This window comes from Microcaecilia unicolor, chromosome 2 (assembly GCF_901765095.1).
Source record: "Microcaecilia unicolor chromosome 2, aMicUni1.1, whole genome shotgun sequence".
NCBI lineage: Eukaryota > Metazoa > Chordata > Amphibia > Gymnophiona > Siphonopidae > Microcaecilia > Microcaecilia unicolor.
In genome coordinates, this window is record NC_044032.1 from 42,970,032 (window position 1) to 42,986,239 (window position 16,208).

Consider the following 16,208-nt stretch of genomic DNA (forward strand, 5'->3'; position numbering starts at 1 on the left):
ACCTGGTCCTAGAGGCACCCCAGCCAGTCAGATTTTCAGGATACCCACAATGAATATTCATGAGAGAGATTTGCATGCACTGCCTCCACTGCATGAAAATTTCTCTCATGAACATTCATTGTAGATATCCTGAAAACTTGACTGGCTGTGGTGCCTCCAGGACCAGGTTTGAGAACCACTGTACTATTCTGTAACACTGTGTGCCCAAAGTGTCTCACACGCAACCCAAAAGGGGGTGTGGCCATGGGAGAGGCATAGGCGGGTCAGGAGTACGCCAAAATTTTCGGCACAATGTTATAGAACACCAAGGTAAGACGCCCATCTTGTGTAGCAGGTTTCAACAAGCATAAGTCTTCGCACCCAAGTTGAGAATGGATATCTACGCTAACTGCTATTCTATAAAGGGCACTCAGACTGAAGCACCCTTTATAGAATAGCACTTAATGCAGATTTTTCCTGGCACCTAATTTTGACAGGAGACAGTCTACTGCAAAAGTAGAATAGACAACCAAACAGCAGCAGTGATCCAAGGAAGGACAAACACAGCAAGAGTTTATCCAAACATCAGTCTTAACGGAAACAGGACCCAACCTGGCCAAGTTTCAGAAAAAACCTTCACCAGGGATCACATAGGTTTTTAAAAGAAAAAATGAAGTCCAATGCCAAAAGTAAAAGAATGCAGCCAACTGCATCTGCATAGAAAAAGCTCTGGTACAATTCCAAAAGTCTTGCAGCCATTGCACTCATTCACCTGAAGGTCACAAATGTGTCTTTTGTGCTGCAAGCCAAGTGAAGCAAAGTATTAGCATCTCATGGCACAAGAACCTGTCGTTTCTTTCTCTATAATATCAGCAACATTCGCCCTTTCCTTTCTGAGCAAACTAGCAGAACCCTCTTCCACGCTATTATCACCTCTCGCTTAGACTATTGAAACTTGCTTCTCATAGGTCTCCCACTTAGCCATCTCTCTCCTCTTCAATCTGTTCAAAATTCTGCTGCACAACTAATATTCCGCCAGGGTCGTTATGCTCATATTAGCCTTCTCCTCAAGTCACTTCACTGGCTTCCTATCCATTTCTGCATACAGTTCAAACTCCTCCTATTGACCTATAAGTGCATTCACTCTGCAGCTCCTCAGTACCTCTCCACTCTCAACTCTCCCTACATTCCTCCCCGAGAACTCCGATCACTGGGTAAATCTCTCTTATCTGCACCCTTCTCCTCCACCACTAACTCCAGACTCCGTTCCTTTTATCTTGCTGCCCCATATGCCTGGAATAGACTTCCTGAGCCGGTACATCAAGCTCCATCTCTGGCTGTCTTCAAATCTAAGCTAAAAGCCCACCTTTTTTGATGCTGCTTTTAACTCCTAACCCTTATTCACTTGTTCAGAACCCTTATTTTATCATCCTCACCTTAATATTCCATTATCTCTTGTTTGTCCTGTTTGTCCTAATTAGATTGTAAGCTCTGTCGAGCAGGGACTGTCTCTTCATGTTTGAGTGTACAGCGCTGCGTACGTCTAGTAGCGCTATAGAAATGATAAGTAGTAGTAGTAATAAGATCAACCTAGAATCAGTTGCCCACACAAAATAGACCACCCTACTTGTATCAGATTCTCTATGAAAGTTTGACTCAGTTAGTGGTATTTCCCTCAGTCATAAATGTTTCTAGGTCAAAAGATTCCTATCTGATAATATTTCCATATTTTAAGAGTGTTCAGCGTAAAAAGATATTGGCATTGTCTTTTTCATATACAGCTGTTCCAATCTGGAACGAGCTTCCTTTGCCAGTAAAAAAAAAATAGACTTCTTATTATGCTTTTTGCAGAAGTCTTAAAACTTATCTTTCTGAACAGTTTTTGAATTAGAGTCAATTTTTATATTTTTCTTATTTTCATTTATGTAATTGTAGTTCAGTATTTTGTTGTAAACCACTCTGGACTCTTTTTTTTGGGGGAAGGGGTCTATAAGCACAGGATTAGATTAGATAGATGGAGGGAAAGCCTTTGCAAAACTTGATAGCCTACCAACAACTTAGTTTTGACGAAAATACTGTGGGTGCCCAGCCAGTGTTGCCCACACATATTTTTAACATATTTATAAATGACCTAGAGATGGGAGTAACTAGTGAGCTAATTAAATTTGCTGATGATACAAAGTTATTCAAAGTCGATAAATCGCGGGAGGATTGTGAAAAATTACAAGAGGACCTCACGAGATTGGGAGACTGGGCGTCTAAATGGCTGATGACGTTTAATGTGAGCAAGTGCAAAGTGATGCATGTGGGAAAGAGGAACCCGAATTATAGCTATGTCATGCAAGGTTCCACGTTAGGAGTCACGGACCAAGAAAGGGATCTAGGTGTCGTCGTTGATGATAAATTGAAACCTTCTGCTCAGTGTGCTGCTGTGTCTAAGAAAGCAAATAGAATGTTAGGTATTATTAGGAAAGGAATGGAAAACAAAACTGAAGATGTTATAATGCCTTTGTATCGCTCCATGGTGTGACCGCACCTCGAATATTGTGTTCAATTCTGGTCGCCGTATCTCAAAAAAGATATAGTGGAATTAGAAAAGGTGCAGAGAAACGCGACGAAAATGATAAAGGGGATGGGATGACTTCCCTATGAGGAAAGGCTAAAGCAGCTAGGGCTCTTCAGCTTGGAGAAAAGGCGGCTGAGGGGAGATATGATAGAGGTCTATAAATAATGAGTGGAGTTGAACGGGTAGATGTGAAGCATCTGTTCACGCTTTCCAAAAATACTAGGACTAGGGAGCATGTGATGAAGCTACAATGTAGTAAATGTAAAACGAATCGGAGAACATATTTCTTCAATCAACGTGTAATTAAACTCTGGAATTCGTTGCCAGAGAATGTGGTAAAGGCGGACAGCTTAGCGGAGTTTAAAAAAGGTTTGGACGGCTTCCTAAAGGAAAATTCCATAGACCGTTATTAAATGGACTTGGGGAAAATCCACTATTTCTGGGATAAGCAGTATAAAATGTTTTGTACTTTTTTGGGATCTTGCCAGGTATTTGTGATCTGGATTGGCCACTGTTGGCAATAGGATGCTGGGCTTGATGGACCTTTGGTCTTTCCCGGTATGGCAATACTTATGTACTTATGTTCATTGCTCATTGATGGGTTTTTCCATCTCTCTAATTCAGAATCTTTGTCACACCAGTCATCTTTCAATGCTTCATAGAAACACTGCTGACTGGTTATTACTGGTGTTGCTTCTTGTTTTGATGATGTCATAGTCATGGGATCCAAGCACACAAGGGTGGGTGAAACAAGTCCAAATGACCAGCCCAAAGTACAGTAGTAAGAGCACCAAAACAGAGTTTATTAGGACCCTACACCGTCCATGTTTCAGCTAAACGCCTTCCTCAGGGGTCAAACTGTTTAACAGTGCAACAATGAACAAATATACTATGTTGGTGCAGTGAGACCATTAAGTTTATGCGCCATATACGGAATCGGGCCCTAAATAGGTAAAATGAAATAGCAATGCTGAAATTAAATTAAAGTAAGACTGCATTTCTGAAGTAGGCAGTGAAAACTGTTTGGCTGTTTGTAGTTATTCTGAATGCTGTTTTAGATTATTTAATCTGCAATTTTTAATTTGTATTTTATATTTCTTATCTTTTTATCACTTTCTATTCTTTAATTTTTTTAAGGCTGCATTTTGATTAAAATTTGTAATTGTGATTAATCGCACAATTAACGGTATTTTATTTATCTATTTATGTTCCCACTGCAGCTTCTTGTGACTCTGGGCAATGGAGGGTTAAGTGACTTGCCCAGAGTCACAAGGATCCGCAGTGGGAACAAAAATAAATAAACAACACACCTTTAATCATGCAATTAATCGCGCTTAAAATTTTAATCGAAATGCAGCCTTAAATTAAAATCCTCCTTCATTAATTCAAGAAGGGTTTTCTTCTCACAGACAGACACTTCTACTGTGGTTATCCCCACAACTCTAAGAATTGGCATGGTAACAGCGTTACCACATGTTATTTGCTGCAGGGCCCATTTTATATGATAGGCCCTGCGGGAAATAACAGCGTTAGTGCATGATTATTGTTAGTAAATGACTCCTGGAGAATTTCTGGGACTACTGAGTAGTTTGCTGCCATCCCTGGTTGCCTCACTTGGAAAACCATTTCTCCTGGAAAGGATGCTTTGGTCAGAATTCTGAACCTTGTTAAATACATCGTCCTTGTGAATTTTCAGAACTCTGACTTTCTTTTACACATAAACTTATGACATCTCTTACTGTTCCTTGAGCTCCACTGTCTGAAATTCATACTCCACCCTCCCTTGGAAACTGGCAGCTCTGCCAGGAAGTTAGTTGTTTTTTGCCCGTTGAACATTACTATCCCTCCCTACACACTGCAGACGCCCTCTAGACCAATCTCAGAAGAAAAATTTTGTCTTTTTCACCAACTACCTCATATGATTGGGTCCAGGGTGCAATTTGTATCCCAGATCCAACCACATGGGTTCTCTCTATGGGGGAGGGTGGTCCTGGTACCCACCATTATTTTGCCAAAGGGCTACAATAACATAAAAATATATTCCTAGACGTAGCTGAGATTCAGTCAGTTTTAAGCTTACTTACAAACATCTACAGCTCTGCTCTCTTTCACTCTCTTCGATCACAACCACAGTTTAAAAAACAAAGATAAAGAAATAATACATCCTAAGACATCATAATAAAGGAAAATATAGAAAATATACGACTCTTAGTAGCATAATTATAAAAACAACCAAAGATAAGACTACAGTTCTGTATGACTTTCAGGCTTATTTTCGAAAGAGAAGGACGCCCATCTTTCAACACAAATTGGGAGATGGTGTCCTTCTCACAGGGTCGCCCAAATTGGCATAATCGAAAGCCGATTTTGGGCACTCTCAACTGCTTTCTGTCATGGGGATGACCAAAGTTCACGGGGGCATGTCAGAGGCGTAGCGAAGGCGGGACTGGGGCATGCCTAACACATGGGCATCCTCGACCGATAATGGAAAAAAGAAGGGCGTCCCTGACGAACACTTGGATGACTTTACCTGGTCCTTTTTTTCTTACGTCCAAGCCACAAAAATGTGCCCTAAATGACCAGATGGCCACCGGAGGGAATCGGGAATGACCTCCCCTTACTCCCCCAGTGGTCACTAACCCCCTCCCACCCTCAAAAAATATTAAAAAAATATTTTTCCAGCCTCTATGCCAGCAGTATACAGGTCCCTGGAGCAGTTTTAGTGGTGCAGTGCACTTTAGGCAGGTGGACGCAGGCCCACCCCCCCCTACCTGTTACACTTGTGGTGGTAAATGTGAGCCCTTCAAAACCCACCTGAAACCCAATGTACCCACATGTAGATGCCCCCCTTCACCCCTAAGGGCTATGGTAGTGGTGTACAGTTGTGGGGAGTGGGGTTTTGGGGGCTCAGCACACAAGGTAAGGGAGCTATGCACCTCGGAGCAATTTCTGAAGTCCACTGCAGTTCCCCCTAGGGTGCCCGGTTGGTGTCCTGGCATGTCAGGGGGACCAGTGCACTATGATTGCTGGCTCCTCCCACGACCAAATGGCTTGGATTTGGTCGTTTCTGAGATGGTCGTCCTCGGTTTCCATTATCACCGAAAATCGGGTACGGCCATCTCTAAGGACGACCTAAAGTTTGTGATTTGGGCGTCCCCGACCATATTATCAAAACGAAAGATGGGCGTCCATCTTGTTTCGATAATATGGGTTTCCCCGCCTCTGTCTGGGGACACCCTGCGAAGACGTCCTCAGGAAAACCTGAGCATCCCTTTCGATTATGCCCCTCCACATTACATCATAGAAGGTAGTTCTGTGAGTACAGTGGCTGTGGAACACCCCAGTTTTGAGGAAGCTCCTTCGTTTGGGTCCAGAGAGGAGTAATTTGTGCTGTATTTCTCACCCCAATCATTTTGAAATGTTGCTTTGACAGCTAGCTGATTAAGGGATGACGTTATCAATGTAGGCTCCTGTTAAGACTTGTTATTTTCCTGTTAACGCCAGATATCAGTAACTAGGAGGGGCATTTTCAAAAAGAAATCCAAGTCAGAATAGAGATGTCCAGCTCATAGCGTCCAAAATGGACTTCCATATCTATTCTCCAATAGGAACTACACCAGGACAGTGGTGTAGCGAGGGCTAATGACACCCGCTGCGCACCTCCCCCCCCGGGTGCAGCACGGCGTGACCCCCCCTGCGGCGCACCCCCACTCCGGAGCGCCCCCCCCCCCCGTAGCACAACCCCCCCCCCCCCGGACCGCATTCTTACCTGCGGGAGGGCCGATCCGCCCCCGAGTGCACATCACTCGGAGCTGCGTCGGCCCCGCTGGTTCCCTGCTTTCTCTGCCCCGGAACAGGAAGTAACCTGTTCCGGGGCAGAGGGAGCAGGGAACCAGCAGGGCCAGCACCCCTCGAGCGCGTGCACCCGGGGCGGACCGCCCCTCCCTCCCTTCCTATGCCACTGCACCAGGATTTTCTGTTCGAAAAGACATGAGATGAACAATAATGCTTGGAAAATGAGCTCCATGGTCTCATTGCATAAAATGGGACCTGTGCTACACTAGGAGAAATTAGTGGTAAACTAACATGTCTTAAAGGTAGCCCATATTGATAACTACACCCCTAAATATATGGTTATGGTTATTTGACTTGCTATATTGCCCTTTGTTATAACAGCAGAGCAGTTTACAAATTTAATATAATGTATTCATAGAAGAAAGGGAATGCCAATGTCACATAGACTAGAAAAGGCAAAGTCAAAGACAAGACAAAATGCTACTTTATTATGCTTTACTTTACTGCCCTTGTCCAGGCCTCCCATCTTGAAATGCACAGCAAATCCAAGACAACACAAGATGAAAGAGAAAAGAAAGGCTATTCAAAGAGATATGTCTTTAAGGCCGTTTTAAATGTTAGAAAGGATGTGAAGGTGTAGCCTAGCGGTTAGTGCAGCGGACTTCGGTCCTGGGGAACTGAGATCGATTCCCGCTGCAGCTCCTTGTGACTCTGGGTAAAGTCACTTAACCCTCTGTTGCCCCAGGTAAATTGCTTTGGATGTGGTTGCAAAAACTGTAGAAAAGTGGTATTGTGGTGTAGCTATGGGTGGGCACAGGCCCACCTAATCTTGGCTCAGACCCACCCAGCTGCAGCCCCACACTGCTCTCTTCCACCCTCTCCTCCACAGTGTCCCGGCATCTGCACTCTGGTCTCTGAAGCCCTTCCTCCCCAGTGTCAGTGCAGGTGTCCTCACCGCCTGCAAGTGATTCATTCTTGCTGCTTGTGCCGGCCCCGCAGGTTTCAATCTGCCACGTTCCACCAGACACAAAACAGGCAATGACGTCAGTGAGGGTGGGACATAGCAGATTGAAGCCTGCAGGGCGGGCGCAAGCAGCAAGAATGAATCGCTACAGGCGCCTAGGACGCCTGTACCGATATAGGGGAGGGAAGGAGTTCAGAGACAGGAGTGCAGATGCCAGGGCGCCACAGAGGAGAGAAAGTAGATGTGGGGTAAGTGAAAAAAAAACCCTCATGTTCTTAAAAAATATCTCCGGGAAGATATTTGTGGTGTGTGGTTGGAGGGGGAGGGGGGGAAGGTGCACATGGAAGGGCCCATCCAATCTACCTCTGGGTCCATCCAAAATACAGAGTCTGGCTATGCCTCTGGAAATGTAGTTTCAGTTCATAGGTACAAGGGAATAGCATGCCAGAGTGTTGGTACACGGAAGAAAAAAGCTTGTTGATAAGTAGAATCCAAGTAGTCAGACCGTGCTGGAAAAAGTAAAGTCAATCAAAAGTTTTGGAAAGTCATATACAAAAAGATTTTTTTTTATATATAAACAAAATAAAGTCTTCTGTTTCTTTGGTTTTCTTCTTGAGGTTTTGAGTGAAAATCTGGAATTTACAGGGAAACTGAACCATCTGGCTGGTTGAGAAAGTCTATCATGAATCCCACAAAAGTATATTTCAGTTCATCCATATTTCTTGGGGACCCCCCCCCCCCCTCAAAAAACTCTAAGTTTCAGGCTCCGAAGATATATTTATGTAAATTGCTTAAAGAACCGAGTTAACGTGGATATTTTGATTATATAGTCTTTCTGGGGGGAGGGGATGGGTTTTGGGAGCCATCATTAGTCTAACTGCTTCTCCCTTCTTGTGACTCTCACAGCTCCACCCAAGATTCTTAATATCACCGTTGCTTATGACAGCAGCTATGGCTACAGCGCACTATGCACAGCAGAAGGAGAGCCACTGCCATCTCTGATATGGACTGGTCCAGAGCACAGCAACTACACCACCACCATCATACAACAATCGCTGAAGCATCAGATAATAGCAGAACTCCACTACCTTGCTCAAGATGGAAAATACACATGCATTGCCATGAACAGCCACGGAAAAGCAGAGGGTGCTGTCTATTTCTTTAAGTTTAAATCAGGAACCAGTTCCTTTATTTTCTTTCTGTTCCTGTCAGCACTTGGAGTAAAATTGCTCCTATTATTTGTCATACTTGGGATGGCTGCTTATTGTGGCAGAGGTAAGCACCAATGCATCTTTGGGATTTGCTCTTTGAGTGTCAGATTGTACAACTAACTTCCTCTCTTGTATCTATTCTGTTTGTTTGTTTGTTTCTCCTTCCTTGATCCTGTGGTCAGCTCTGTAGGGAAACAGTAGGGTATGTCTCTTGAGTTTCCAGCCTTCAGTGTTATACTGGAGGTTTGTAATAATTTGTTTCACGTTTTTGCAGAATCAAAAACAGTGGAAGAGATGAGCAAACTATCTATCTATTTATGCATGCATGCATGCATTCTTGTATCCCACTGTTATCCAAAAACAAGTTTCGGTTCAAAGTGGCTTACAAATTGCATTCTAGTTAGCAGTTACAGTAATGATTTACATTTTACATTTCGGTTAAGACTTACTGTGATGGTTTATGATTACAGATTACATTTTGGTTGGACCTATAAGGATGTTTTATGATTACTACTACTACTTATCATTTCTATAGCGTGACTGGGATGAGCAGCAATAGCTATTTATTGTAGAATTTTTAAAAGAGGTATGTTTTCAGTTCTTTTCCAAATAGAAGATAGTTTATGAGTTCCACCATTTGGAGCCCAAGTAAATACAGCCATGTAGGTAGTTCTGTTGTATATGTTTCTGCAGTTTGGTAGGTGAAGAAGTAGGTAGTTTCTGATCTCTGGGCTTGCATTTCTTGGGGATAATTTTACCGTGTCTAGCACATATTCTGGGGACACACCAAATAATATTTCAAGGATGATGTTGCTTGCTTTGAAGATCAGTCTTGCCTTGATTGGCAGCCAATGTAGTGTTTTAAGTAGTGGGGTAGCTCGTTCATATTTCGACTTCTTGAAAATTAACCTTGCTGCTATGTTTTGGATGGCTTGCAACGATTTTGGTGTGTTTTCCTTGCAAACAACGTATACTGCATTGCAGTAGTCCAGTTGTGAAAGTATCATCGATTGTACTATTATCCGGAATGATTACCTAGGAAAGTAGTCCCTGATCCTTCTCAGTTTCCATAGTGTTCTGAAGCATTTTGTTGTGACTGCTGATATTTGACTGTCTAGTGTTAGGTGTTTGTTAAGAATGATTCCCAGTATTTTTAATCGTGGTTGATTGTGAAGTTTTGGTGGGCTGTGGGGTTATGCGCACTTGATAGTACCAGGAATTTGGTCTTGTCTCTATTTAATTTGAGCCTGAAAGTTTCTGCCCATTTTTTCATAAGGTTCAGACCTGTTTTGATTTTGTCCATTATTTCTGTGATGTTTTTGTTGAAAGATATGTAGATGGTGACATCATCTGCATATATGAATGGCTTGAAACCCAAGATCTCCAGTATTTTTCCGAGTGGTGCCATCAATACATTGAACAGTGTTGGTGATATTGGAGAGCCCTGTGGTACCCCACACTTGGAAATCCAGGAGATTGATAGCTGGTTGGACATTTTTTACAACATAGGATCTAGTCTTTAGGAAGCCATTGAGCCATGCGGCCACTGTACCGCCAACTCCCATGTAGTCGAGCAGGGTCATCATGTTGTGTGGTCTACTAGATCGAATGCACAGGATATGTCAAATTGCATTAATAGTATATTCTTTATTAGGCTTCTGGACTTCATTATCAGGGTGGTTGGGACTGTTTCAGTACTGTGTTGTGGTCTGAAACCTGATTGGGAGTTATGCAAGATTGAAAATTTTGTGAGGTATTCCATTATTTGATGTGTTACCAGTCAGTAAGTGGTTTTGAGTCCACAGGCCTTTAATTTGTGAGATCACTGATCTTGTTGGTTGTGTTCTTGGGCATTGGAGTGAGAATGATTTTGCCTTTATCTTTTGGGAATTATCCTGCTTTTAGCATGTATGTGATATGTTTGGTGATGTATTCGATGAACCAATCTTGGGTTTTTCAAGTGGTTGGAGCATTCGTCTAGCAGAAATTTCACATGTGCGTATTTCGCCAGTAGTGCCCTTACTGTGCTCATTTTCGGTGGTTCAAATGCGGATCAGGTTCTGTCTGTCACAGTACTTGTGTTGTTGGTTTTGCAGTCTTATAGGAAGTCAGTGATGGATGTTTGCAGTGTCTTTAGGTTAGATCTTGTTTTTGTTATTTTTTGTTTGAAGTGTTGTGCTAACTCATCCACGGTAGGTGGTGTTTCGGTTGATGCCATTATGTCTTGTGTTTTCAGTAGATTGTTCATAAGTTCTAAAAAATAATTTGTATTAGTCTGTTCTGGGTTAGTGTACATGTTGTAGTATTCTGCTTTGGCTTTCTTTGTATTATGTTTGTACATTCTTATAGTTTTCCTGCTTTGTTTATTCTGTTTTGCTTTTGGCCCATTTTCTTTCTAGTTTCCTGTATAGTTTTTTCATATGTAATAGCACATCATTGAACCAGGGTCTGGGTTGTGTTTTATTTCTTATTTTTGTTTTAAGTGATGCTATTTTGTTCAGTGTTCTCATGAAATGGATGTTATTAGATTCTAGGTTTCTATGTTCAGTCATCACTGTTGTCCAGAAGGTCTAGTCATCTATCTTCCCTCTGGTCATGAGTGTGTGTGGTGGTCTTGGTTTTCTGTTTTTTCTGTTCATTTTCTATTGCAGTGTAAAAGTGAGCTTTGTTGTGGTCTGACCATGGTACTTCTTCCCATTTGTGGTTATCTATTGTGTGTTTGTTGTTTGCTGGTAGTCTGTGGGCTAGCAAGTCTAGCTGATGACCTTTTGCATGGGATGAGGTGCCTTCTGCTATTGTGAAAGGAGTTAGGAAGTTCATAAGAGTTTTGGTGTTAGTGTCATTCTGTTTGTCTAGGTGCAGGCTGATATTGCCAATTAGTAGGACATTTTGTTGGTTTGTGCAGGTGTTTGATACAAAGTCCATGAAGTTGTCTTGGGCATTTGTCTAGCTACCTGGTGGTTGATAGAACAGTATGATGCATAGTTGGCCTACGAGTGTTGTATCAGTGATTTTGCATGCTTGCTTGAAGACCCACCCCAGCCCGCCCTGTGGGATTCAATGGCCAGCCTTGTTCACAGCAGTTTCCCTTTGAATTTGGATTTCTTTTGGGCTTCCTGGGGGAGAAGAGGGTAATCCCACCCACTAAAACTTCTTTCCTCACGTGGAGGCACTGAGCGCCATGTGAGTAAGGGACTGACGGAGACTGCCTTTGGGAGGCTCCAACCGGGTTGGACCCTGAATCCAGGAGCACCCAGTAAAGGGGCGTTAAATAAAATTCTAGAGGTACTGCTGGAATTCAGAAGAATTTGAGAAAATACTTTTATTTTAAACTGTGGAAAGACTGGCATCAAGAGAGTAAACTACATTTTGTGGATTACAAATATTGTGTCTTGTGAATTACAAAGTTGATTGCCCTGTGGATTACAAATACAAGTACTGCAAGGATTACAAACGTTGGTGCCTGAGAATACCGGAGGGACTGTTGGTATAGACTCAGTGAAATTCGGGATTTCCCACCCAGTGAAAACCCACACAAAGAGCACCAAAACTGTGAGTACCTGGGTAAAGGGCGGGAAGAACTTGCTGAATTATCATGGCAGCAGTTCTCCCGCTGGCCAAGGACGAGAAGGATAGAATGCTCCAGTAATAGCATGCTGCAGAGAATTTGCGAGTGATCTGTCATTGGACAGTTAGGGCATGTGACGTACACCCCAGAGGGCACAGGGCAGGTGTGTGTGCAATACCACCCTATGAAATCTGCCTAGCTGCATGGTACTTTTTTTTTTTAATGTGTCCAAGAAGGTGGAGAGGTGTTTGGAGAGAATGGTGCACTGACAGCAGGCCTGCCATGGAGCTGCGAGTGGAGGATGGCACAGTGGTAAGCCACATCATCTGATCTGGCTGCCCCTAATAGAATGAGCTCATGCCAGTTAAACAGTATTGCCCAGATTGTGGGACCGAATTCTATAAGAAAGAAGAGAGCAGTGGGTCATCTGGCAGTGTGAATCCCATCCACTATGGAGGGAGAAGGGTGCAGATTGGGCCAAATCGCCAGAGGGCTCAATCAGAGGACCAGCCCTAGAGGATATCTCAGGGGAGGACCCCGGGTCTGAGAGGGAGATGTCATCAGAAACCCCCTCCACAGAGTTGTGGGAGGAGGCAGCCAGGTTGAAGGATACAATGGGGCCGGCGTCCATCTGCCAAGACTGGGGGAGCCTGGGCGAGGCAGAGCAAAGTGATAGCATTCCCTCTACATCCTTGTCATTATCAGAGAGTAGTCCAGAGCCTCTGTCCAGTTGGATCTGTGGTCAGGGCGAAGATGGCGACTAGTGGACACGGAGGTAGTGGCAGCCCAGGGGGCTTCAGTGATACTGAGGAGGGCTGCCACAGTGCCCATGCTCTTGAGGGAGAAGGTGGAGCCCCCAAATAAACCACCAGAGATCCTACACCCCCCTTGAAACTGCAGCATGTGGAAGGTGGCAAAAGACCCAGAAACAGTGTGCCAGTGCCAGCAACCATGCTGGATTTCTTGTGTTTAGCTACTGGAGAGTTGGACACCAGCATACAGTGGATGGTTCATAGTCTGGAGGTAGATCATCTCCTCCAGACCCTGTAGATTCCCACCAATATTGTGGACTCTGAGGAGCATCCTGGGCTAAATCCCGAAGCCCTGGAAGGGTGCTGGCTTGGAGAACCAGTGCCAGAGGAGCTCCTAACCAACATCTGGATTGAGAGTTACAGAGCTGTAGAGACTAAGCTTCATAGATTGAATGCTACCTAAAGAAACTGATGTGGGACCTGTGAGGTTTGCCTTACGTTTATGTTCTTCTGAATGTGATGTGCCTCATGGACTCACAATAGGTGTGGGTCAAGGAAGAGCTTTATCGGCAAATGAAGAAAGACCCCATGTACCCTGTTGAAATGGAGAATCCAAGGTGAAGGAACATATCCTGGTCCAATATGCAGACTGGACTGTGGGCCAGTCTGTCTGGACCAACTATGTTGAGGTCGTGGATTCATATCATGGCCCAAAATATTATAGGGTAACCCAGCCACTCAGGGCCAGAGTGATGGTGCAAAAACCTGACCCTAATTGCATTGATTGAGGATTAGGACTCGAGTCCAATGAACTGCAGGAATGTAACTGTTAAAATATGATAGTTATTATGGTATGATATGGAAAGTATAGGGATAAAGGAAAGTAAATGGTTGGGCATTTGGCCCTGGATACAAGGAAAATATTATGTTAAAAGAAGAAGGAAGAGAGTGATTAGGGTAGTTATAAAGGTAAGCGTTCATAATTGAAATATGTTGGAAATATGCTTGCACTTTCGAATCACGTTTTTCCAAATATGAGCCTAGCTGCCATGTTTTGAGTGGTTTGAAGTTTCTTTAAGGTTTGTTCTTTGCATCCTGCATAGATTCCATTGCAGTAGTCTAGTTGGCTAATTACCATTGATTGTATCAGGTGACGAAAGGTATCCCTCGGGAAGGATTGTTTCACGCGTTTGAGCTTCCACGTTGAGTGGAACATCTTCTTTGTGGTGAATTTTACTTGGCTCTCCAGTGTTAGGTTGCGGTCTATTATGACGCCAAGGATTTTCAGGCTGTCTGAGATGGGGAGGGTGTGACCTAGGGTGTCGATGCTTGTGGGGTAGTCTGTGCTGTATTAGGACGAGAGGACAAGGCAGTGTGTTTTTTTCTTTATTGAGTTTTAGTTGGAATACATTAGCCCATGAATCCATGCTATTCAGGCTTAGTTCGATTTTGTTGGCGATTTCTTGCAGTTCGGTATTGTAAGGGATGTAAATTATTACATCGTCTGCATAGATGAAAGGGTTGAGGCCTTGATTGGCTAGGGACTTAGCTAGTGGGATCATCTTTAGGTTGAAGAGGGTCGGTGATAGTGGTGATCCTTGAGGTACTCCACAGTTTGCTTTCCACGGTGATGATACGTTAGAGTTTGATTGTACTTGATATGATCTTGTGGTTAGGAAACCTTTGATCCAGCTGAGTATGTTTCTACTGATCCCAAATTTATCTAGTAGACTTATTAATATATTGTGGTCTACCATGTCGAACGCGCTTCACATATCGAATTGAAGGAGGAGGATGCTTTTGCCTATTGCTATTTCTTGTTTGAATTTGGCTAGGAGAGTGAGTAATACTGTTTCGGTGCTATGGAGGGGGCAAAATCCTGATTGTGATTCATGTAATATTGTGAATTTATTTATGTAGTCTATGAGTTGTTTGGTTACCATGCTTTCCATCAGTTTAACTGCCAGTTGGATGGATGCTACTGGTCGGTAGTTGGTGATGTCGTCTGTTTTTTTCTTGGTGTCTTTTGGTATTGGGGTGAGTAGAATGTTGCCTTTTTCCTTGGGGAAATGACCTTGTTGTAGCATGTGGTTTAGGTGGGATGTGAGGTCTGTTATGAAGCGTTCTGGGGCGGATTTCAGTAGGTAGCTGGGACAGGTATCTAGTTTGCAGTGAGAGTTGGAGAACTTCCTGATAGCTTGGGTAACTTTCGGCGGTCAGGGGGGCAAAATTTGACCAGGTTCAGTCGGCCGAGTATTCACCAGGGGTTGGGTCCAGCTTGTTGAGGAAGTTTTCAATGTCAGTATTTCCTTGTGGTATCATGTTGTGTAGGTTAATGATTTTTTCATTAAAATAATTGGCGAGTTTGTCTGCAGGTGGGATGTCTGTGTTCGTTATAGTGACCATGTTGGTATCTAGGAGTTTGTTCACGAGTTGATATAATTTTTTCGTGTCTTTGTGACCTATCCATGTGGCACAGTGAAGAAGAGCAGCTCTGGAGGAAGATCTCTTCTGCTGGTGAGGCCTGGGGGGCCCAGCGCCAGAGTTTTCTCTCTCCTGCTCCTGTTGGGACACGATCATCCAGGTTCCCTCAGGAGCAGGAGAGAGAGAGAGAAACCCCAGCACCGGGCCCCCCTTAGAGGCCTAGGCCTGGGGAATTCCCCTCCCTTCTCAGCGGCCCTGGATATATTTGGTTTCATTTGCTTTACTTTCAGATGGATGTTTGTTGTTTTAAGGCATATCTCTAAATTTTCGTCTCATTTTTTCTTAGATAATTCTCCAGCACAGCCCCATCTCGTACGGTAAGTCTTTATTTGTTTTAAGGGTCTGCTATTACAGAGCCCACTGACAAAACTGTCAAAATGCAGAAACTCTGAAGCTTTGTAACCCTCATAATAAACTGTAGCATTAGAACAGTCACATTGATCCAAGTGAAAATTGGAGTCTTTATAGTTATAATGTTTTTTGAAAGATGCTACATAGGACCAGGTTAATCTAGTATTCTAGTTAATCTAGTAGATGCCACATAGGTGCACAGCTATAGAATTAGCCCCTTAGGGCCAGGTTTCTATATACGACGCCTAAAATATCTGCACGGTAAACATTTCCATCTAAGCGTATTCTATAAGTGATGCCTAGATTTAGGCGTGTTATATAGAACTAGTAAAAAAAGGCCCGTTTCTGGCTGAAATGAAACGGGCGCTAGCAAGGTTATCCCCCCTCCCTCTCTCGGTCCCCTCAGAGGAGTGGAAGTAAGCCTATGTAGTCCACTGTAAGCAAGGAAGGCAATTAGGGTAACTGTTTCCCCTGCGCCATGCAGCCGTCATTGCCATACACTCAAAGTAAACCTATGTAGTCCACTGTAAGCCAGGAA

The 16,208-nt window shown here is 43.5% G+C and overlaps 1 protein-coding gene across 1 annotated transcript in view; it reads left to right on the plus strand.

Moving 5' to 3' along the window:
* SIGLEC15 (sialic acid binding Ig like lectin 15) overlaps positions 1-16,208 on the plus strand; it is a 39,946-nt gene that overhangs the window by 20,029 nt on the left and 3,709 nt on the right. Inside the window, exons 3-4 of the mRNA XM_030191897.1 lie at positions 8,211-8,579; positions 15,606-15,636. Coding sequence (XP_030047757.1) covers positions 8,211-8,579; positions 15,606-15,636 — 400 coding nt within the window. The remainder of the gene's footprint in view (positions 1-8,210; positions 8,580-15,605; positions 15,637-16,208) is intronic.